At 49.5% G+C, this 23,169-nt stretch overlaps 1 protein-coding gene across 1 annotated transcript; it reads left to right on the top strand.

Moving 5' to 3' along the window:
• Nucleotides 1-17,094: 17,094 nt before the first annotated feature.
• Nucleotides 17,095-17,532, top strand: NANOS2 (nanos C2HC-type zinc finger 2; the record flags this gene model as incomplete). The annotated part of the gene is made up of 1 exon (XM_081031438.1): nt 17,095-17,532. The coding sequence occupies one exon, from the start codon at nt 17,095-17,097 to the stop codon at nt 17,530-17,532; it is 438 nt and encodes a 145-aa protein (XP_080887564.1).
• Nucleotides 17,533-23,169: the final 5,637 nt, after the last annotated feature.

Here is a 23,169-nt window from a genome sequence, read left to right as displayed (position 1 = left end):
CATGCACCCTGCTCTTCAGCACCCAGTAGGTGCTTAATAAGTGTTTGCTGCATTGAATTGTCTCCCTGTTCCTTCCCATTTGCCCTACAGTTCCCAAGCCCTTCCCCCAGCATTTCCCTTTCTTTCTCTCTGGCTCCCTATGGCTTTCTACTTTCTCTCCGTGGCTCCCATTGTCATCTGTCCTGTCTCTATCTTTGTCTGTGTCTGTCTTCCCCCTCTCAACTCCTCCCCCCTATTTCCCCATTGATTAAAAAAAAGTGCCAAACTTCCTTGGAACTGAGCCGCACTGGGGAAAGGGAACCTTGGATGGGGGGAGGAAACGGGACCATCTCTCTTTGAGGAGGCCCCTAAGAGGCATTGAAAAAGTCTGTGGACACTTAGCTAAATTGGGTCCCCCTTCCTCACCCCTCCCAACCCAAGTTTTTCTTAGAATCTTTATAAGAAAATAAAAAGACATTAAAAAAAAAAAACCTCCCATTCAGCTAACCCCAACCTTTTGGATCCCCCAAATTCCACCAGCCGGGGAGAACCCTACTTGCCTCCTTCTGGCAAATCTGTAGAAATTTGGGGGTGAGGAGACAAGCTCATTCCCTCCTCTGCTTGCCCAAGGGATGGTGCCAGCTGGATTGGAGAGGACCTCAAAGCACTTATGAGAAGAAGGGGTTCAATGTGCCAAATTCACTTCCTTCATCCCCCATCTGGGGGGGCTCTGAGCCAACCTGCCCCAGCCACCTTCTTCTGCCCTGTCCCAGCCATCTCTACATGGGCAAGGGGGGGCTCACTGCAATAATTATTAGGGATGAAAAGGCGAAGGCCATCCACATGTATCCCAATTGGAATTTGTTAAGCGTCAACTTGTGGACAGTTGAGGACCTATACTTGGAACAATAGGGTATCACTTTTCTCTAAGTGGTATTTCTTCTCCCCTTAACCCCCAAACTTCTCAATATGCCTTTGATCTGTTTCTCCTGCCTAGTCCTCCATCCCAGACCCTCCTTCTTTTGTTTTTGATTGGTGGCCTACTGTTTGGAAAGAGAGGATTCCCCTGCTTTGATTATTGCTGTTTCAAGACCAGAATTAGAGGTTGTGAAAGACCGAGAGGGGCGCGGCGGAGAAAAACATGTTAACCAAGAGTGGTGATGAGGGTGGCAATTTGGGCATCCCGACTGCTGGTTGGGTGCATACCTATGGCGACAGCCAGGCAGGCCTTAGCTGTTCTCCACATACCTGCCCCGCCGAACGAACCCCGAGGCCGGCTGTCAAAGCCTGAACTGGATGTCACGATGGGGAGAACGGGATCACGATGCCCAAGTTCGGGCACTGGGGGCCTGGGACACTGGCCTACGACTCTCGTGGAGTCGCAACACCCAGCTCTGCTATCGCGATCCCTCTCCACCGCAGTCAGCTTTCAGCTTTCTGGACGCCACGGTGGACGGGGCTTCTCTGTGGTGCAGCCTCTGGTGTGTGTAAGGTCGGTCTCCGTGCCCTCCGCCAGTCGCGTTGGGGGTTGCAGGGTCGCACGGTGAAAGATGGGGAAAGTCTCTGTGGGGGTGGTGAAGGCTGCTGGTTTTTAACCCCTTCTCAGCCAGCCCAGGATACTCTTGTCTCCCGGAGATAATTGGGGGGGACCGCCTAATACCCCTTCCCACCCCCTCTTCCCCCCTCCCCCTCCCCCCAAACCACCAACCTCTCATCTTCTAAGTGACTTCATCACCACCGGCCACCGGGACCTGCGGCCTCATTGCTCCAGCCCGCCCCACTCGACAGTCAGACTCGCTCATCGAACTTTTTGATTAACCCTTTCTGTGTTCATCCCACGGAAAATTGTGTGTCCGGTGGGGGGGAGGGGGGAGGCGAGGGGCAGTAGCTACCTTTCCTCCATCTCCTCCCACTGCCCATGCCTCCCCACCCGCACCCCATCCCATGCCCCACCCCCATCCCTCACTCAAGGTCCTCCCCGCCCTGGGGCTAGAGACCCTTTATAAATAACGCTGTCTGGCTTTGTCCCTTTCAAAGGTGGGGCCAGGGGCGTGGCCTCCCCCAAGTGGAGCTCACTCTGGCCCCACTCCTTTCTGTGCCCCCCCCCACTCTCCACCCCTTCATTGTAAATAGTCACTTTTGTACTGGGTTTGAGCCAAGGGACGTGGGGAGTCATTTTTTTCTTTGTGTTGGCATCTCAGGCCCCTGGAGGCATGGCCCACATCCTGGTGTGACTTGGAAGAATCCCGAGTTCCGTTCCCTCACCTGCCTCCAATGCTAAGGATTTCAGGATTATCAGTATTACTCCTAGAGGGATGGGGTGCACGGATGCCCTGGCAGGGAGGTGGGAGAGGTGTGGAAAGGTGTAGTCTCACAGGATGACTCAGTATTCCCCATCTATGAAACGGGTTCCTCCTCCAGGTTCCCTGAGGAGTCTCAGAGAGATAATAGTGGCATCAGAAGAGTTCGAGTCTCTTTCCCTTTCTGTGTGGGACAGACAGGGTAGGAGAAGAATGGGGTGGGGGTAGGGCTGAAGAACTGATTGCTACATCCTTATTAGGACCTTAAGCTAGCCTCTCCCAGGCTTGTTCTCTCCCTTGGAAAATTGGGGGACTGGAGGACCTTTACGGTCCCTTGGGCATCCCCAATCCTTAAAGGCCCAAGCCCAGGGTGGCCCCCTGCCCGCTACCCCATTCCCACGTTCCATTTCTTGGGCCCAGACCATCTGCCATGTGGCCATGCCTCCAGTGCCTCCATTCAACCCCTTCTAACTGATTCCTTCCATCCTCTGCAACCAGAGCCGCCGCCCACCTCCCCACCACCTCCAGAAGCTCCTGGCTGGGGCCCACTGCCCTCTCCCTCCCCTTCCCCTCATTGCCATGCCTGGGCGACGCCCACCCACCCACCCCCAGTGTCCGTGTGTGACCTAGTGCACCATGTATTAGCTTCCATGGCCCCCACCCCGGCCCCCACCACACCCCCTTTCCCCATCCCTTCTCCCTCGGCGACTTCACCTTTTTTTGCCGCGATAAACGCCATCTCAGCATCTGTGTCTAATGTTGTCTTTTTTGCTTGACATCACACACTCCTTCTTAACCCATCCCCTTCCCTCTCCTTCCTCCCCACACCTCCACCCTCATCCTAAATTCTTTCCCCCTTTCCCCCAGGGCTCTGGGCATCTAGGGGAGGAGGGTGGGGGGACCCCTGAGGATGGGCCCAGGAGAGGGAAGGAGGGGAGGGGCAGATTGTTCTCTTTGGACTGGGTGAGCACCCAGAGCAAGTGTGTCTGAGGGGAGCAGGTACTGCAAGTTTAGCTTTCAGGGCCTCAGTGTCTAATCAGGAGGATGGACACCACCACCAAGGCACATCCTGGCACCACAGTCCCATGGACACTTCCAGACCCACATCCTCACACACAGCATTGTAATGCACAACCCCAAGTAGAGGCGCGATAGCCTAGGGTTCAAGTGTCGGAGTCAAGTGAGATCCAGGCTCAGATCCCAGTGCTCCTATGTAACCCTAGGGCTTTGCCCCTCTGCACCTCCCATCTGTAAAATGGAGATGTTTTTAATGTTACTTTTATGATTTATACTATGATTCAAAACACCACTCTTATATATATGAGTATATATATATATATATATATATATATATATATATATATATGCATATATATATAGAGAGAGAGAGAGGTAGAGAGAGAGAGAACCTACTATGAATAAGGCACTGTTCTAGGTGCTGGAGATACAGCAGTTAACACAGACCCAAATATCTCTGCCTATTCTACTAGAATCTGGAAATTCTTCCTTAGCATGGAACCTGGCACGTGGGACTAAAAATAATTCAGGGGTTGCAAACCATCAGCCAGCAGGCATGTTTGGGGTACACATAATCTCGTTTGGCCTAAACAGTGTTTTGTGTGAATTTGGGGCCAGGATTTAAACTTTGGGAGACTTCTGAAAATGTGGCTTTTGGAGCCCTTCTTGAGAAATCGGATGGGACATCTCTGGGTGGCGACTGCCACCTGGCCTCAATTGGATGAGTGGGGCAGTCCCTGCCCATCATCCATGGTAGGCACATTGTAAATGCCTGGCCCCTGGGCCCATTTGAGTTTGCAACTCCTGTGGTAACTGTTTAATACTAATGTCCTTCCAATTTGGAGGTTTCAGAGATGGGGCTTGGCAGGCGATGATTTGGCCAGCAGGAGGAAGGATCGAGTTTGAGATGGAGACAAAAGAGACAAGTTTAGGGTGAGGCTAGACGCTCTGGTTCTGGTGTGACCAGAGCACCTCGGTTCTTTCTGGGTCTCAATCTGCACATCTGGAAAACACCCAACACAGCTGTATTTAGGAATATTCCAGAAGGATTCCACGAGCGAATCACCCCTCTCAGTACCTGACACAGGAGATGCTCAGCACATGGTGATCACTAGAGAGACCACTCCTGCTGAAAATAACAACATAAATGTAGAGAAGGACAGAAGCCAAGAGAGGCACGGGAAGAAAAAGGAGACTGAGGCTAGGACAAAGTAAGAGATAGTGATGGGGGATGAAGAGCAGAAGACAGACATGGAGAAGAGTCCTCAACTGCTTGGGGTGTTTTTTCATTCATTCACTCATTCATTCATTCATTCAATAGACATTTATCAGGCACCTACTGTGTTCTCAGACCTGGGGACATGGCAACCATGACATGTCACTGGTCTTGTGTTTACAGCCCTCGAGCCATATCCCCAACTCTTAGCACATAGTAGACGCTCAAAAATCTACCATCCCTTGCACCGCAGGCACCTCTGGTCCTGGCTTGTGACCCACAAGTATTGCCTGGTATTCAGAAATATCGCCTAGCCAGGCCAATTTCTGGAAAATTAAAGGCATTTTCCACCAGGAAGCTGGGAACTTGGAGAGTGGAGTTTAGTTTCTATTCTTTGTGACTTTGGGAAACTCTCATGATCACTCTGGCCCAGGAGATGAGGTCAGGATGCAGGTGAGTAATGGGGGATTCCTAACTCCCTCAAAACCTCCTCCTCTGGTTTTGGGGGTGGGGGTGGGGGATGCAGGATTGCAAGGGTGTGTGGCCCCGATGAGAAGAGAGACGAAGAAAGAAGACAGAAGAGATGCCTGGAGGAGAAAGATGGTCCTAGAGACAGGGCTGGGCAGGGAGGAAGGAGGCAGGAGGGGGCCTAGGTGGGGGTGTGGGGACCTCTGAGAGGCCATTGCACATCAGAGTAAGGTCATTAAGAGAGAACAGAGGGTAGAGGTGGACTGGCAGAGAGGGAAAGACAAGCACAGACAGGAAAAAGAACACAGATGGAGGTGGGGTTGCCAGATTTAGCAAATAAAAATACAGTATGCCCGGTGAGATTTGAATTTCAGATTTAAAAAATAATTACTTAAGTATACATATGTCCCATGTGATACTGGGGCCATACTTAAACTAAAATATTATACAAAATTTAAACGTAACTGGACATCCTGTATTTTACCTGGCAACCTGAGATGGAGGAAAACAAAGATCTGAGGGGCAATAATAAAGCCCGGAGAACTTGCTGGAGGAGCCAGGTCATCTGAGTCCACTATCTGGAATCCTAAATGAGACTTACCTCGCTCATTGCCCAAGTCGCCTCCTCTCTCTGCCTTATTCTCCCTAGTTCTCTGTCCCTAAAGCCCTACTCTTTTTCAGTCTCCCTCTCTTGGAGCCCCTCTCTGTTCCCTCCACTCCTTTTAGTTCCTCAGTCTAACTACCCTCAGGAATTTGCCTCAGACGTCAAAAGTGGTTGAGTCACTGTTCTCACCCCTTCCCCAGTCATCAAGTGGCAGGTGGTTTTTGGGGGGCTGCAAGGCCTGTGGGGCAAGTGACAGAGAGGTGGCAAGTGCATTCCCCGGACATTACCCGCTATTCATTCAGGGTTGTTGAAGCTTGGCGCTGGGAATTGGCATTGGGAAAAAGACACAGTCTGCTAGAAGAATGCTCCATCAGCAGGCAGGGTCTTGGTGATTACAGCAAGTCAGGGACCTCTCCGACTTACCCTGCAGCCTGCCTCCAACCGCTATGCCTTCTGGAGTCTAGACTGTAAGGGTCCTTCTTCCAACATGGCCACTCCAGCGCACTGGGGAGGTCCCTGTCATTGGTTCTGGCCTCCACCCTTGCCTCCCGGCCTCAGTTTACCTTCAGTATTTCTCTGGGGGTCTGTCTCACCACATATTCTTCCTTCCATTGTTTTTTAATACTTTTTTTATTATTATTTTTTCCTTTTTTTGTAATTTCATCCCATGGTAGCCCTGCAGGGCTCTGTCTCTCCGTTTCTCTGCTAGGGGATGGGGTCTGTGTGCCTCTGAGTCACGTTCCTTGTCTGTGCCCTCGTCTGTATCCCTTTCTCCATGTCTGTGTATTCATTATTCCTCAGTGGCAGTAAACAGAATCCACTCCCCGCAGCGAAATCAGAAAGGGATTTATTGAGAGGCACAGAGCCTGTCAGAAGACACAGACTCTAGGCTGGGCATCCAGGGCACCCCCAAATCCACCGCCCAGAAACTGCTGCTCCCCTGTGCGATCAGAAGCCGGCCGCTGGCTCCGCGACCACACCGGCTTGCTGGGGTCTCTGGTGGCAGGGCGGAGGTCTTGTGGCTGGCTTTTTCCCCACTTGCCTTGATTAGAAATTCAAGCTTCCCGCGAAGGCATCTGATTGGTGAAACCTAAACCTTGTCTGGCCCACTCAACCACAAGGAATTCTGGGAAATGTAGTTTTTAGCTTGCTGTCTTCCGCAGTCAGTGCAGTAGGAGAGTGAAATAGACGCGAAGTGGAACAGGTGTCACGAGGGCCCGTTTTATCCCCACTATTGCACACACTTTCTATCCATCTCCGTTTTTCATGTGCATGTGTTTCTCAGGTTCATTCTTTCTGTTTGTCTGCCTTTCTGTTTTTTGCCTCTTTTTCAAGGTCTCGTTTTCAGTCCTTCCATCTCTATGGCTTTCTCCGTCCTCTTTCTTCATCTCTGGCTGTGTGATAAGTGCCGAGCCCCCTATCTCCCTGTCTCACCCTCACCCTTATTCCCAGTTCTAGTCAATATTGGCCCTCATCCTATTGTCAGCTGAACCAGAGGCTCAGAGCTGTAAGAAAGGAAAGATATGGGTGCCCCTGGTACCACTGACAAGCTAGGAAGAGGACCCAGGCTTCAGCATTTCTCAGCTGCTATCCCTACAGGTAGGAAAATCCAGTCCCTGAAGGTAGGCAATGTGAACCGAGATTGGTGAGTTCCTAGCCCAAGCTGGAGTGGCCACTGGTTTGGGGACAGAGGCAGGCCCTCTGCTGAATAGATGTACTTGACCACTCAACCTGCTCTCCTGGAAGCTGGGGTTACCTCAACCCCCTCCCCCCATTCACTGTTCTTCCCCTTACCTAATGAATGTAGGGCTGCAGGAAAACGGAGCTGTGTTGTTCTCAGGAAATACGTTGTCATTCCAAAAATATTTATTAAGCATCTAGTATGTGCCAGGCACTACTCTAGACACAGAAAAACAACAGAGAACAAATTTCCCTATCCTGGAGAGTTTACACTCTACTGAGGGAAACAGACACTAAACAAAATAAGTAAATTATACAGTACACCAGATGATAATTCATGTCATGAAGAAAAATGAACCAGAGAAGGGAAATAGTACTGGAATTACAATTTTTAATAAGGTGAATGGAAAGGCTTTACTGAAAACATATGTGAGTAAATACCTCAAAGAGGTGGGAGTGAGCATGTAGATATCTGGGAAAAGAGCATTCCAGGCAGAGTACAGCCAGTGCAAAGGCCCTGGGGTGGGATGTGCCTGGAGTATGTGTGGAATAACAAAGAAGAGTGGCTGGAGCATAGTGAACAAAGGGAGGCTGGGAAGAAATGAAGTAAGAGAGAGACAGAGGGGGCTATAGTATTCAGGGTCTTGGGGGCCAGTGTAGGACTTTGACTTTTATTCCTAGTGAGATGGAGGCCATGGGAGGGTTCTGAGCAGAGGATGAGGGAAAGTCTGTAGGGGATGGGGTTAGGAGAGTGGAATAAACAGGAGCCCAGTGAGAGGGTGATTGCAGAAGTTCAGGAAGAAGATTATGGTGGCTGGGCCAGATGGTAGCCATGGAGGTGGAGAAGAATGGGGTTGGACCCTGATAGAATTTGAAGCTAGCACCGACAACATTTGCTGGCAGACTGGATGTGAGGCATGAAAGAAAAAGAAGAGTCAGGGATGATGTCAAGTCACATACAGCTCTTAGGACTGGAAGTTTGATTCTAGTTAGGATTAGAAATTAAGAATCAGGCTAAGGCTAAGATTAAATACTAGTAGCAATCAGTAAAAATGGAGTTTGATTTAGGGTTGAAGAAAGGGTTAAAATTCAGGTAAAGATGAAAACTAAAGTTGGTGTTTGGGTTATGATCATGGTTAGGGTTAGGGTTAAGTATGTAGCATAAAGGTAAAGATTAAGCATAGGGCTAAGACTGGTTACATCTAGAAACACTGTCAAGACCAGGATTAAGGCTAACATCAGGTCTGGATTTGGATCTAGGACTGGACTGGGGTTATCTCTGGGATCAAGGTCAATGTGAAGCTCTGGTCAGGATCAAGGTTAAGGTTTAAGATTGGAATATACCATGATCAGTTCATAGTTAAGGGCCAGAGTCATCAGAGATAGATTAGGCCAATATTAGAATCATGGCTAACAACAGGCCATAGGTTTAGGGTTAAGGACAGTGTTAACGTTCAGGACAAAGCCAGAGTTGGATTTATGATAGAAATAGGGGTATAGCTGAGGTCAGAGTCAGGTTAGGCCAAAGGTAGAGTTAAGACGAGGATCAGGGTAGGATTACCTTTAAGTGTTGACCAGCTCTGGGCAGAAGGTGGATTGGATTAAGGTTCTGGTTTAGTTAGGACTAATGCAGGTTGGAGATGGATGTAAGTTGAAGGTTCAGGAATTTTAGTGTTGGTGTCTTGTCAGCTTTCTGTAAGGGAATGTAGGTTAGGTGTGGTATTAGTAAGATAACAGTAGCTGCTGGAATAAATAAACCCTGACATCTCAGTGGCTTAAGATAATAGTGCAATGTCGGTCTAAAGCAAGACATATCCATATTTTGGCTCCACCACCGTCACCACAAGGAAAGGAAAGGGAAAGGAGGAGAAGCCTTTCTAACTTTTTTCTGTCAGCCCAGAAATGACACAGGTCATCTCTGCCAATCTTCCTTTCACAAACACTAGTCATATGACCTTTCCCAGTGATGAGAATGGAGCTGAGGGGTGAGGAGAATGTGACTAACAGCCCTGGAATTGATGAGAATTATGGATTGACAATCTTTAGCCCTGGGGTTGGAGAGCTGTGAAGGGGGTGTGGTCAAAAGTCCAGAGAAAAGACAGAGAAAGGTTAACAAGGAGAAATTCAGAGACAGAAGTGATCAGAGAGAATGAGAGGAGAACTCAGAAACTAAAGGACAGAGACCTAGAGAGAAGGAGGACAAAGAACCAGAGAGATGGGGAGATGGGAGGGCAGGTAACAATAGGTACCCAGAGAGGTGAAGGACAGAGACCCAGAGAGACAGAAAGACAACCAAAAACAGAGAAATCCAGGAAGGGGTGGCTGGAGGTGGTGCCCAGAAGCCCCCTCCTCGTCCGCCTGACCCCCTTCCCCTCTCTTTACTTAGTGAAGCCTGACAGCCCTCTAAGTTGCTCTATATATGTAGTTCATTTGTTGATTTTCGTAAGTGAAGTGTTTTTTTTTTCTCTTTATTTTCTTTTTTTTTCTTTTTAAGTTTATCTTAGAGGCAAGGGGAGAGAGACTAAGCAATTCCAACCACTCCTCTATTTTAATAAACAAAACAATCATAATCGTTTCCTCACTCGCTATAGACCCCAGAGATTGGGTAGAACTTTGAGGGTGAAGGTAGCAGACGAGTGGCCTGCTGAGGGGTCTTCTCACATCACCAGGTCCGCCTGCAGGCTCTTTTCTCCCCCGTAGAAGAGATGTATTTGAAAGACAGATCCTTCCAGACAGAGGGAGTGGGCCGAGGTCCCTGGGTCTGTGACCTTCACGGCCTCTGCCTACCCCCCTCCTAAGGCCCAGAGATGCATGTAGCCCTAGCGCAGGGTGTACCTCGGGAGAGGGCCTGGTTCCGGACCCACCGGGTTCGCACAGGGGATGGAGAGGATGCCGAGGGGCAATCTTGTAACTAATCTGGGGAGCGGAAAATCCGGAAAGTAACGAGGTGGCTCCTCCAACTGCTCAGGAAAACACAGAATGGCAAACGTAACACCCAACAGACGCTCAGTGAAGGTGACGAAAAATCACCCGGCACACATTGCGCAATGACACACTAAATGGAACAGGCCTCCCTTGAGCTCACAACCACAGGCTGGGCTCTAAGTCAGGCACCTGACATGCACCATCTTCCTGAATCCTCAAAAGGCCCTATGTGGTAGAAACTGATTATCTCCATTACACAGACAAGGAAAAAGGCACAGGGATGCTAAGTAACTTGCCCAAATTCACCCAGCTAGTGAGATGTGAGCTGAGAGTTAAGTCATGCAATCTCTTGTGCCAGCCTATCCTCTGATTTACTAAGACTCAAATATTCCCACAGATCCCAGGAACAGACACAAAGTGATAAAAAAAATGAACAAGATGCTGGACCTCTCCCCACACCCACCTTGCCAGCTGGGGGACCCCAACCCAGCCCACTGCCCCAAGCTATTATCCCTGCTCTGCTCAGCTGGCGGAGCTGGAGTCAAATAACCAACCACTGGGCCTGAGACCGCTGGGAAGACGCAAGATGGACTAGGTCCTTAGCCCCCGAGATTGAGGTAACTTAGTGAGAGTCTTGGCCTAATGGCTAAGAACAGGGATACCAGGTGTGTCACCCTTCCTTTGTCACTACCTGTGTGATCAGGAGAAAGGCAGTTATCTTCTCTAGTTCTCATCTTCCCATGTGTATAATGGGCATCCTCAAGTACCTTCCTCTTGGGTTTCTGTGAAGACTGAGTTACCTGCTTATAAAGGACTCAGAACAGAGCCTGGCACAGACTAAGTATTCTATAGGTGACAGTCATCATGACTAGGTGTGAGGCTCAGTTTACTTGTTTGAGGGGTGTGGCGTAGACCAAACCAGGCAGTCTGAACCTGTGTGTCTGGTAAACCCCCTGAAATCACACAAGAAAATTGTTTGGGTTCATACAGCTTTTATCAGATTCTCCGTGGGTCCCCCAAAAGGTGAAAAAAGCACAAGTAAAGACAGAGACAGAGATGTCTTTCTCTACAATAAGCTCTCAGATCACATCACTCTCTGCTTATCATCTCCTCCCCCAGTGGCTTCCCATGTAAAATCCACGTACCTACATGGTCTGCAAAGTCCCATTCCACCGGCCAGCTCTCCAGCCTGAACTTGAAAAAAATCTGGGTTCAATCGCACTTGCTCTCCTTGACCCCCACCTCTAGCCTTCTCTCTGCTCATCAAACACACCAAATTCTGTCTTGTCTCAAGGACCCCTTCCATTTGCTTTCCCCTTTCTTTTCAACTCAAAACCCCCCTAGCTACAGGGGAGTTCTCTAACATCTTACCTAAAATAGCTACACACCCCACCTACCCCACCCTGGAGTCTCTTTTAAATACTCTCTTTTAGAGTCTTCATGGCATGAACGCTATTCACTCCTTCACTGCCACATGCTCTTCTATACATAGACACAGCAGCAAAAGAGACAAAGTCCCAGCCTTCACCGGGCTCACATGCTGAATTGTAACTATATGTTGATTTGCTGGTCTGCTGTCTTCCTCTCACACCCCACTCGCAACTAAAATGTTTGCTCTCTGAGAGCAAGGAGCGTTTCTGTCACATTTTGATTTACATTCTGGAAGCCTCATTCTGCTATGCAATGATAAAAGCCTGTACAGTGGCCCACAGGGTCCTGAATTATCTCTAACCTCCGTTATCTCTCACCTCTTCCCACTCTCCCTCTCAGTCTACCCAAACCACAATGTTCCTTGAACACACGTTACACTCTGATCTCAGGGCCTTTGCATTGGCTAGTCCCTCTGTCTGGGATACTCTGCCCCCACATATCTACAAGGCTCCCTCTCTCATCTCCTATATGATTCCTCACAAATGCCACCTCCTCCGAGAGGCCTTCCCTGACCACTCTCTGTCTCCATACCCCCTTTATTTTTTCTCTATAGCATGTAGTCCTACCTGACATATTATATTTCTGTCTAAAATTCCAGCTCCACAGAGCAGGGCTATTTGTGTTTTGTTCATCACTGTATTTTCAGTATCTAGAACAGTGCCAGACACACATTAGGTGTTCGGCAAATGTTTGTTGAATGAATGAGCAAATATTCTTCCATCTCTCTGTGCCCCACAGTCTCCATTCCTCTGCCTAGCACTCTTCAGTAAATCTTTAGTAAGGGAATACAATTAAAAATAGTGGCTGAAGCTCACTATGTGCCTATTCTAATGACTTTACCTGTATTGTCAGCTGTCATACTCAAAACAGCCCCATCTAGGGGGTCTGCAACGATCTCCCTTTTTATGAAAAGGAGGAAACAGAAGCCCAGAGAGGTGATATCACTTGCTCAAAGCAACACAGCTAGAAGTGGCAGTACCATGATTTTACCCAGACCCTCTGGCTGCAGCAGCCATCCTCAAAACCCCCAGGCTACGTATCATGTTATTCTTGTTTTCTGTCTTTTGTTTCCGTCCCCCTCTCCTGGAGCCTGTGTCTCCTTCCATCGCTGTAAGTATGTGTCCCTTTTCTCTCTCTGAGGACCTGAATTTGAATCCAGACTAACTGGATGACATCAATGAGCTGCTACCTCTCTGGGCCTTAGTTTCCTGCTATGTAAAATGGGGATATTCAAAGACTATTTGACAGGGTTGTAGTGAGGGTTTCATGAGATTGCACAGGCCAACACCCCGTAAATAGAAACCACAAAGACAGTGACCATGAGCTCCTGGGTCCTGGGAGGTTGCAAGGGGTCTCTCTTTCCCCTGGTCTTCATCTCCCATCTTGGTTTGCACAAGTGTGTCCCTCAGTCCATCTGAGAGGCCTTGTCACCACTCTATGTGTTTCACCACCTTTTTCTCAGGATTTCTCTCCACTTGACTCACCCTTGCCCCCTCCCATCCTTCTCACAGACAACCCCCCCCACCCCCCCTCCCCCGCCCCCCATGAGCTGTTTTCTGCCAGGCACCAGGCTGAAAGGGAAATTCACCGGTAAACAGGCTGCTGTGGAGTCGTCAGCAGGGAGTGGTCTGGCCCTGCCCTGGGGGTGGAGGAGGGGATCAAGTAAACACCCTGGCTGATGAATTTCTCATCAGTATCATCTTTGACTTTCCTTCCTACAGAGCAGTCACCACACCTTGGAAGAAGGTTGTCTGAAGAGGGCTGTCCTTCAATTAATTACTGATCCACTAAAACACTGATCCGGGAGGGGGAGGGAAGGGTAGCCATGGCCTCAATAAGAGAGTCTTAGAAGAAAACAACTGGGGGGGGGAGGGAGTAGAAATAAGAAAAAAAGGGCTAGCAAACACCAGGATTTGAGTCTCCAGACAATCGGTGTGATTGCTAAGGGGTCAGGGAACCTTGGACCCCCAACCTCTCTTCTTTCCTTAGTCATTCCCACACACTCAGCAGATACCACAGCTGCAATGCCAGGCACCGGGTCCCCAAGTCCCGGCCCGGCTGCACACAGGGGACTCACGTGTTCAGAGCTGAAGGTCTCAGCTGTGACTTTGTGGAAAGCACCCAGTACTGAGATCTCATAGTTATTCTGGTTCCATCCAGCAGACCCTGTCTCTTCTGCCCTCAAGAAAGTCCATAGATGGCCAATAGGTCTCACCTGTTCTCCCTGTGAAACTCTATGGGACTCAGATACCCCAATCCTTCCTGGTTTCCCACCTCCTTCTGTCCCTACAGCTGGCAAGTACCTCCACGTTCCCCTGCTTTCTGTTGACCACTTTTGCAGGCTTTTACATGGGATGGGAAGATGTTCTGTGTCCCGGTCAGGCAGTCTTGGGCTCAGCTCCAGTCTACCACTTACTGTCCACATAGCCTTTCTGAGCCGCCCATTGCTCACCTATAAAATGGAGCTATTAATAGAACCTGCTTCACAGAGTCTGGGGAGGATTCAAGGCGATGACACAAGTAGATGCCTGAGAAGGATACTTGCCCAAAGGAGACACTTTACAGTAAGGAAGTGCCCTTCTGATTATTGCCTCAATCATGTCTTAATTATCATAGCTAACGTTTAAAGAGTATATCCCATCGGCCAGGCTCTGTGTTATTTATAGCCACCGTTGCAGTCTGCGCTGTAAGGCAAGTGCTGTTGTCATCCCCTCTTGACAGATGAGGAAACTGAGGCTAGGAGAAATTAAGTAGTAATTCCACAGCATCCCTGAGAAGCAGGTGGCATAGCCAGGCGTGAACCTGAGGCTGATGACTGAGCATTTACCCATGATGCTGCCACCCCCTAAACTAAGGGGTGTTTTGTGCTCAAGTCACCTCCACTGCCCAACCCAGTCATCCAAAAACTGTATCAGTCAGGTCTGACTCGCCTCTCTAGGGAGGCAAACAAGCAAAAACCTCACAGCTCCCCATATGACCATGGGTGTGTTTTATTTATAGGTTTCCAGAAAGTACTTGGTGTGCACGTGAATCTGAGGACCTTGGCCAAGAATCCTGGCTCTTAGAGACTGAAACTTGGATCCTTCCCATCTTGAGGCCTCCGTAACATAAGAAAGTGGGGTGAGCTGGATCAGGTGATCTGGAAGGCCCTGTGGAGCTCTCAGAAGCATTCATTTATTTGTTCGTTCCATTAACAAGTATTTATTGAGGCAGTACAGGGCAGTGGTTAAGGGCTCTGCCACCTGCCGGCTGTGTGACTATAGATGAGTCACCTAACCTCTCTGAGCATCAGCAACCAGAGGAGTGTCCTAAAACATATTTCTCATGTGTCCCTTCCCTGCTTATACCCTTCAGTGGCTCCCCATTGCTCTGAAGGCAAAGACCAACGGGCTGACCTTGGCCTATGTCTCTGGTTCTTAACCCCATGAGACCTGACACTCACTTTACATGACATTTCAAAATGTCCCTTTAGTATTCTGAAATTAAACTTGTAGGTAATATAGTTTACCAACACACCAATTTTATTTCCAAAAATTAAAATTATGTCCTAACTGAACGATAAAGGAGAAATAAAAAGACAATTTATAATAAAATAATAATCTATTTTTGCATATAAATGGTCAGACATGGCCGCTCTAAAAAATCATCTCATCAGGCACATACTAGCGTCCATCTACGTAGAGTGAGATAGGAATAAATTGTGTGTTGTTTGGACAGTTACCACAATCAGCGTTGTCTGGGGTGATGTGGCTTCCAGAAATAGTGAACAATTCTGGATAAAATTTCCGGCAGAACCGAGAACAGGCAGGCCACAATGGACACAGTTAGTTGAATTCCAGGAGAAGTTAGTGTATCACACAATATTGCAAAAGCACTCAGTGTTTATATGTAAAACACAGCTAAGTTGTAGACTCAGATCATCATAAACGGTTTTTGTACCTACATGGGTGTCCAGTGAAGGGGGGCCACGAACAACTCTTGGTCGTGTAGACTGTTGAAGATACCTGGCATCCCTGCTCCCTGTTCCCTGAAACCAGTCACACCTCCAATCATTGCGACAAACTCCAAAGGCCCCCTACCACTTCCCAAACATTCCCAGAGGGAAATCCACAGTCTGATGGCATCCAGCCCCTGCACACCCGCTGGCCTTGTCGTGGGACCCTCACTCCGTCTGACCACCCCAGTCCCCTGGCTGTCCCCAAACTTCAGGCCTCCATATCTTGTGTTCCTCTTCCTGGAAGATTCTTCTTGGTAGTCTCAGCACCCAGGTCGCCTTCCCCAGAGAACCCTGTCTATCATATGATCGGGTATTTATGGTCTATTGCTTTATTTCCCTGATGGACTGGTTGCTCGTGCCACAGGCACAAAGTAGCCATAGGCACTGCAGAGTTTCCAGGGCCCAACACAAGGGGCCTCAATGACGACGTGTTGAGCCGTTAGGGCCCCTCCTGTAGATCACAAGTGGAGGAAGAATTCCTGGAGGTAGCACGGGCAGGAAGCAAAGCTTTTGTTTGGTCCTGAAGGACAGGAAAGACACTGCGCAAGGCCAAGGTGGGGCATTCTAAGTGAGACTGTGCCATGCCAAGGTCCTCGGCTGCTTCTAAGATCAATTCTAGTGTTTCTGGAGCCAGGCCTCATGCAAAGCCCAACTCTGCCATTTCCCTACTGTGTGACCTTGAGTACACTCCTTGACCTCTCTGAGTCTCATATCCTTTTCTATAAAATGGAAACGGCAGTGCCTTCCTCCTTGAATGGTTATGCGGTTCAAATCATGTTGACAGATCATGTTTATAAAACACTGAACAATGTAGTATGCTATCAATAAATATTTGTTGAATAAATTCAGGACATGATGAGAAATTAGGTTTTAATCCAAGAGAGGTAGGGGGGCACTTGCTTTGGAGTCTCACAGACCTGGGTTAGAGCCCCAGCTCTGCCACTTGCAGGCTGTGTGACTCTGGGCCAATGAGCTTCACTCTCTGAGTTTCAGGTACTCGTCTATAAAATGGGGTTCAAAACTGCATCTCCCACATGGAGTTGTTGTGAGGATTAAGTCAGATCGTGAAGGTAACTGTGCAGCACAGTGTCTGGCTCATAGATTGTTACTCCAGTGTCTCTGGAGTACATGGTGTAAGCACTCAGTCTTGGAGTAAGAAAGGATGAGGCTGAGGGGCATTTGCTTTATTGAATGGATAGGGAAACTGAGGCCCAGGGCCTTTCCGGAGGTCACAGAGCAACTTAGAGGCAGAGCTAGGATGAGAAGCACTGGGAATGGCCTGGGATTCAAGTTAGATGGGAGTCACCAGTAGGGAGTGGGCCCTTTAAATCCTAAGCTCCACCTTTGCTTAGAAGGGTCTTTGGGGAGTATAAAAGAGGGTGCAGTTCCTCTAGGCTCCAGAAAACCACCTATTGCTCCTGCCCCCTGGCCCCCAGCCCCCGCCTCTCCAGCCGCCCACCACCCTTGCCTGTGTGCCATGCAGCTGCCACCCTTTGACATGTGGAAGGACTACTTCAACCTGAGCCAGGTGGTGTTGGCACTGATCCAGAATCCGGGGCAAAAGCCAGAGGCCCAAGGGGATGGGGAGCCACGACCCAGGCCCCAGCTGGGGCAGGATCAGGGGCTGGTAGCGCTGGGGGCCAGCGGAGGCCCAGGGGCCAGCCTGGGAGGCCCAGCCACCCTGTGTAACTTCTGCAAGCACAACGGAGAGTCTCGCCACGTCTACTCCTCACACCAGCTGAAGACACCAGAGGGCGTGGTGGTGTGTCCCATCCTGCGGCACTACGTGTGTCCCCTGTGTGGGGCCACTGGTGGCCAGGCCCACACGCTCAAGTACTGCCCACTCAACGGTGGCCAGCAGTCTCTCTACCGCCGCAGTGGGCGCAATTCAGCTGGCCGCAAGGTCAAGCGCTGAGGGCTGTGAGGTGCCCAACCCCCTGCACCCCGAACCTTCCTGGTTCAGTCCCTACCAAATCCCTGGACCCAACCCCGTGACTCATCCAGCCCTTTGGAACTTCTGGTCCCCAGAACTGCAGCCCCAATGGATCCTGAAACAATGGAGACTGCTGTGGAGCCAGGCCAGCCCAGCCCCTGGGACGTCTCAGCCCGTGGGGTTCCGTTCTGGGGTTGTCTGTGGATTTGGGGTGCAGCAGGATCTCTGCCCCTTGGACCACACTTCTCTGTAACTCTTTCAGGGATATAGTTCATGGATCTTTAGCCCTTCTGGGGCCTGCTGGTGACACTAGCCCTGCCCCTTTGACTTCTCAGCCCCCAGCTTCCATTCCTTGTGGAATTCTTACATCCTGGGACCTACGGGACCCTCCTGTGTTCTCCCAGACCAGAATTTGGAAAGAGTGAGCAAGACTGGCTTGGACCTCCAAGATGGGATTCTGACCTGAGACCAGCTTTGTCCTCCTTCTTCAGCCGCCTGCAGACCCATGGTTTTATCACGGACCGAGCTGGATCCTTCCTTCCCTGCCCTCGGTGGCCCATCCAGGAGCCGGGGAGGAAGGGGACACACTACAGGGGCTCCATACCTCGGCGGGCTTATCCGGGGGTGGAGAGCCTTGGGGTGAGCTGACACCCTTTGATTGTCCCTCACTGTGTTTCCCGTGGTACATTCGTCTCACTGTGTTCCTGCCCCCAGCAGCAAATCACCCATGGGTCCTTTCCCCTAGTGAGAGGGCTCCCCTCCACCACCTCCCATGAAACCTCTCAAATCATGATAGTTTGCTAAAGGTTGTTTTTGGTGTTTTCCTTTTTGGTTTTTGTCTCCTGTATTTTTTCATCCCCCAACAGTTAAGTCAATGAAGCTCCGACAGGAAAGGGGTTTAGGTGCCCGGATGGGAATGGCAACTGCCTAACTTTTATGTTATAAGGGGCAAAGAAGAGCCCTCGTCAGATTTTAAGTTGTTTTTGGCTTAGGGCTGGAGCCCACGTGTTGCTTCCAGTAAATAAAGAGCGTTTCTGGTTATCTTTGAAATTGCTATGTCTGTTTCTGTCTTCTCACCAGGCCCCACCCCTGAGGCTGGGGGCACCCTCCTCCCACATTTGCCCCAACAGATGGGAAATGGGATGTGGAGCAGGAAAGGGTCCTATGTTCCTCTCAGTGTGTCCCCCATACATCCTTTGACCCGGGTCACTCATGGCCTGGTCCTCAAGTCCCAGCATCCACCTTGACATCAGATTCCCCTTTGGGCTCCTTCAGGGGGTCCCCCACCTGTCCTACTAGACCACAACTCTCCCACCACTGACTTTATGGTAGTTCTTAAGCTTTGGGTGCCCAGACCCCATTGAAGAGGTGTTGAAAAGCATGGTCCCCACCCCAGGGAAATGAACATAAGCACAAAATGTCGCATATAATATCAGGACTTCTGTTAGTCCACTGTCCCACATTTATTGTGCAGCTACTTTGTGTCAGGCACTGTTCTAGGCATTGGCGAGTACTGTGGTAAGCAAAGCAGGCAAGACCCCTGCCCGCAAGGAGCTGGTGGGAAAGGGGGTGCACTGACAATCAACAAATAGATAATGTCAGGTGGGTGATACGTGCTAGAAAGGAAAAGAAAGCAGGGTAAAGGAATAGGGAGTGAAGGAAAGGCTGTTTTACGTATACACGGTGGTCAGGGAAGGCCTTTCTATGGACATGACATTTGAGCAGAGTCCAAATGAAATGAGGAAAGCAGAACATATCTGGGGGGAGGGCATTCCAGGCAGAGGCAACAGTGAGTTCAAAGGCCCTGTGTTTGCAGAATAAGCAGGGGTCAGCTGAGCGCGAGAGAGATCACAGAGGCAAATGGGGTGGGCAGAGTTCAGAATCTTGCAAAGCCTGGTGAGAATGTGTTCTTTACTGCACGTTCTCAGACGTGGAAATCCAACCTGGACTCACCTCACACATACACTAGTCACATAGAGAACCAAGGACCCCAGTGAAGGACCCGAGCTCTCAGGTCCTTTTCTAAAAATGCAGCTCTGCCCATTATAGAGACTCCCAAGTTAAGCCAAACAGTAGAACAAAGGGATACCCCAAGCCCAGACCTGTGGTGTGCAGCTTGGGTGTAGAGCCCTGCACAGGGATGGAGTTGGGCTTGGAGGAAGGTGGGCTGCAGCAGGCAGGAAGCTGATGGCCTCTGAAGTGGGGAATGGAGAAGAGTGTAATAGTTTAATAACGGGACCAACTCTGGAAAAGTGTGGGCAGCAGTTATGGAACGCAACCAGGAGTGGTACACTCAGTACTTGAGAGAATTAGGATGGGTGGAGGGGTGCCCTTGAGACCTGGAGAAGGGGACGATGGATGAGGTCAGTCTGGGTATGGAGAATGCTAAGTGCTTGAGGACATCCAAGGTGAAGTGTTCAGGAGGGTGCTGGCCACCTGGGTCAGGGCTTAGAGAAGAGTGCTGCAGACGGACAATTAGTGGTCACCAAGTTTGGGGGGGTGATTTGTTGTTGTTTGTTTAATTAATTAAGTCATTTCGGCAGATAATTCAGTGGCAGGGTAGCTAGCAGGAGCTAAGGACCCTAAGGATCCGAGGGCATAATGTATCCTGACCTCGATCTCCTCCAGCACCTCACACCTGCACTGCTCCCTAAACCTCTGCCAATGGCTCCCTACCTGCCGCCTTATCATGAGCTCCAGACCAGATTTAGACCTACCACCCCACTCAGCCCAGACTCTCAGGAGCCACAGCATCCTGGCTGCCTCTCCTGCATGCCCAAGGGAAGGGACATGTCTAGGTGACACCCAATTCTCTGGCTCAGGTCCCAGTGAGGGGTATGGGGTCAGTTATGGTGAGTGTAAAGCACTCAATGGTTCTTAGGCGTTGAACTGTGTCCCCCCAAAAAGAGATATTAAAGTCCTATACCTCAGTACTTCAGAATGTGAGTGACCTTATTTGGAAATAGAGTCATCAGAGACGTTATTAGTTAAGATGAGGTCATACTGGAGTATGACCAAGGGTGGGCCCTTGATCCTACAGGACCCGTGTCCTTATAAGAAGAGGAGAGAGACACGGAGGGAAGACGGCTCTGTGAAGAAAGAGGCCGAGATTGGAGTGATGCTGCCACAAGCCCAGGAAGGCCCGAGGGCTGCCAGAATCCGGGAGCAACAAAGAAGGACCTTTCCCTAGAGCCTTTGCAGGGAGAGGGGCCCACAGCCTGCTTTCATACTTCTAGTGGTCAGAACCTTGAGAGAACGCATGTCTGTTGTTTTAAGCCACCGAGTTTGTGGGAATTTGTTTTAGCAGCCCTTGGAAACGAATACGCTGGGCATTCAGGGGCGGCATCCAGGATGCTGTTGGCATTACAGGAGTCTCAGGAGGAGGTGGGTCTGGAGCTGATGAGAAGGCTGGAGCCAGGGGGCCAGGGGCAGAGATGAGGCATATGGAACTCTGTAGGTGTGGGCATGTTGAGGTAGGATGCGGAAGGTCAAAGGGCAAGGCCCCTGGGATGGGGGTGAATTAGGGAAAGCATTCTAAGGCATGTTTTCCAAACTGTCGGTCCTGACCCATTTGTGGGACCAGAAAAATATTTACTGGGTTGCAACCAACATAAAACAACCAAGCAAAACAGAAGAGGAAAATATCAGAATGCATTGTATGTCGTTAGGTAAGTATTTCTTTGAGGAACTTTTGTTTTAGTTGTTTATTTTCAGAGGTTGTCGAGACACCTCACAGGATAATGGAAACTGCTTCACTCTGGAGTCAGGCTGTCTGGAAGAACAAGTAAATCTCCCACTTACTTGTTCTGTAACCTTGGGCAGGTTACTTAACCTCTCTGGGCCTTGGTTTTCTTCTCTGTAAAACGGGGATGAACCCCCCAGCATCTACCTCATTGGAGTGTTATGAGTATTAACTGAGTCAACATGTATAAAGTATTTGATCAGTTCCTGGCATGTAATAATTGCGTTATTAGTATTACTAAGATGATTCTTTCGTTAACTTTTGTTTCAGAGATGTGGGTGCAATTGTCTTAGGTCATGATGTAAAATGAATTTCTCCTTGAGGGTTGCAATAAAAGGAACTGGATCTAGGGGAAGAAGGCTCAGCTCTGTTCTTTAAACCTTTCAACCCATTGAGTCTGGCCCACTCAGATTATCTAGGATAATCTTACTTCAAGTCATCCAAGTATTGACTTTAATGCCATCTACAAAATACCTTCATGGCAATACTGGGATTAGTGTTTGAAGAGCTGAGGACTGTAGGCTTGCCAAGTTAACACATCAAACTGACCTTTGCAACCACAGACATAATAAAAATAAGCAAATTCTGGGTGTATTTTAAGGGTAGAGCTGACAGGATTTCCTGAGAGGTGTGTGATTTCCATTTTGGACATGATGAGGTATCCAAATGGGTATTTCGTAGGTAGTTGTATATGAGAGTGGAGTCTGGAAGAAAAGTGTGCATTGTCAGAATGAAAGAGAAGGAAGGGAAAAGGAAAGGGGAAAAGGAAGAAAAAAATGAAGGAAGGCGGGAAGGAAGGAGACAAAAGGGGCAGATTGAAAGACAAAGAAACAGAAAGCTAAAAATATAAACAACACAGATTAAAAACAAACTCTAATTAATGGAGCTACCTTGCCCCATCATTTGTATAAAATTCTCCAGAATGGCCCCGATTCTGGTTAACATTGGAAAATAGCTTTAACCGATAGTCACAACTCATCAGGACCCCTGGACCTTGACAGGTGCACAAACTCAATTTCCAAGACCCAGGAAATGATAGACACCCACGACCGCAGTGGGAACACAGTTTTCAGGGATTCAGCCTTAGGTTTGTACACTTCAGGGCATAACAGGAACTCAGTGGGGTTCTACCTACGTCCATCTCTAAGGGATTTAATTTTCTTCCCCAGTTCGAAGTGAGTGTAGAACTGCCCCTCCCCTTCCTAAGCCCAAAGTGGTGCTGGAGGAAGGACGAACGGGGTCACTCTTAAGTGTCTGTTTCTCTGCATGATGTCCAGCCTCGGTCTCCACCTCTGTTCTGTTCTAGAAAGCCAGAGTGGGTGCACAAAGCCCCTGAGCAGAAGTCTTTGGTTGCCCTCCAGGCCCATTCTGTCCCTTGTCTGCCTGCCCTGAGCCCAGGAGCCTGCCCTGCGTGCTCTCCATTCACCTGGGTCCCTTGTCTCTGGGTTCATCTGAGGGACCTGCAGGGAATGGGAGTCTAGCCCTTCTGCATCCGGCACCAACACACCCAAAAGTTCCTTGAAGCAATACTTACCTAACGACATACAATGCATTCTGATATTTTCCTCTTCTGTTTTGTTTGGTTGTTTCATGTTGGTTGCAATCCACTAAATATTTTTCTGGACCCACAAATGGGTCAGGACCGACAGTTTGGAAAACATGCCTTAGAATGCTTTCCCTAATTCACCCCCATCCCAGGGGCCTTGCCCTTTGACCTTCCGCATCCTACCTCAACATGCCCACACCTACAGAGTTCCATATGCATCACCTCTGCCCCTGGCCCCCTGGCTCCAGCCTTCTCATCAGCTCCAGACCCACCTCCTCCTGAGACTCCTGTAGTGCCAACAGCATCCTGGGTGCCGCCCCTGGATGCCCAG

The sequence above is a fragment of the Rhinolophus hipposideros genome (genome assembly GCF_964194185.1).
Source record: "Rhinolophus hipposideros genome assembly, chromosome: 21".
NCBI lineage: Eukaryota > Metazoa > Chordata > Mammalia > Chiroptera > Rhinolophidae > Rhinolophus > Rhinolophus hipposideros.
The sequence above is the reverse complement of the archived record's forward strand: the minus strand, read 5'-3'. Positions and strand labels throughout refer to the sequence as shown.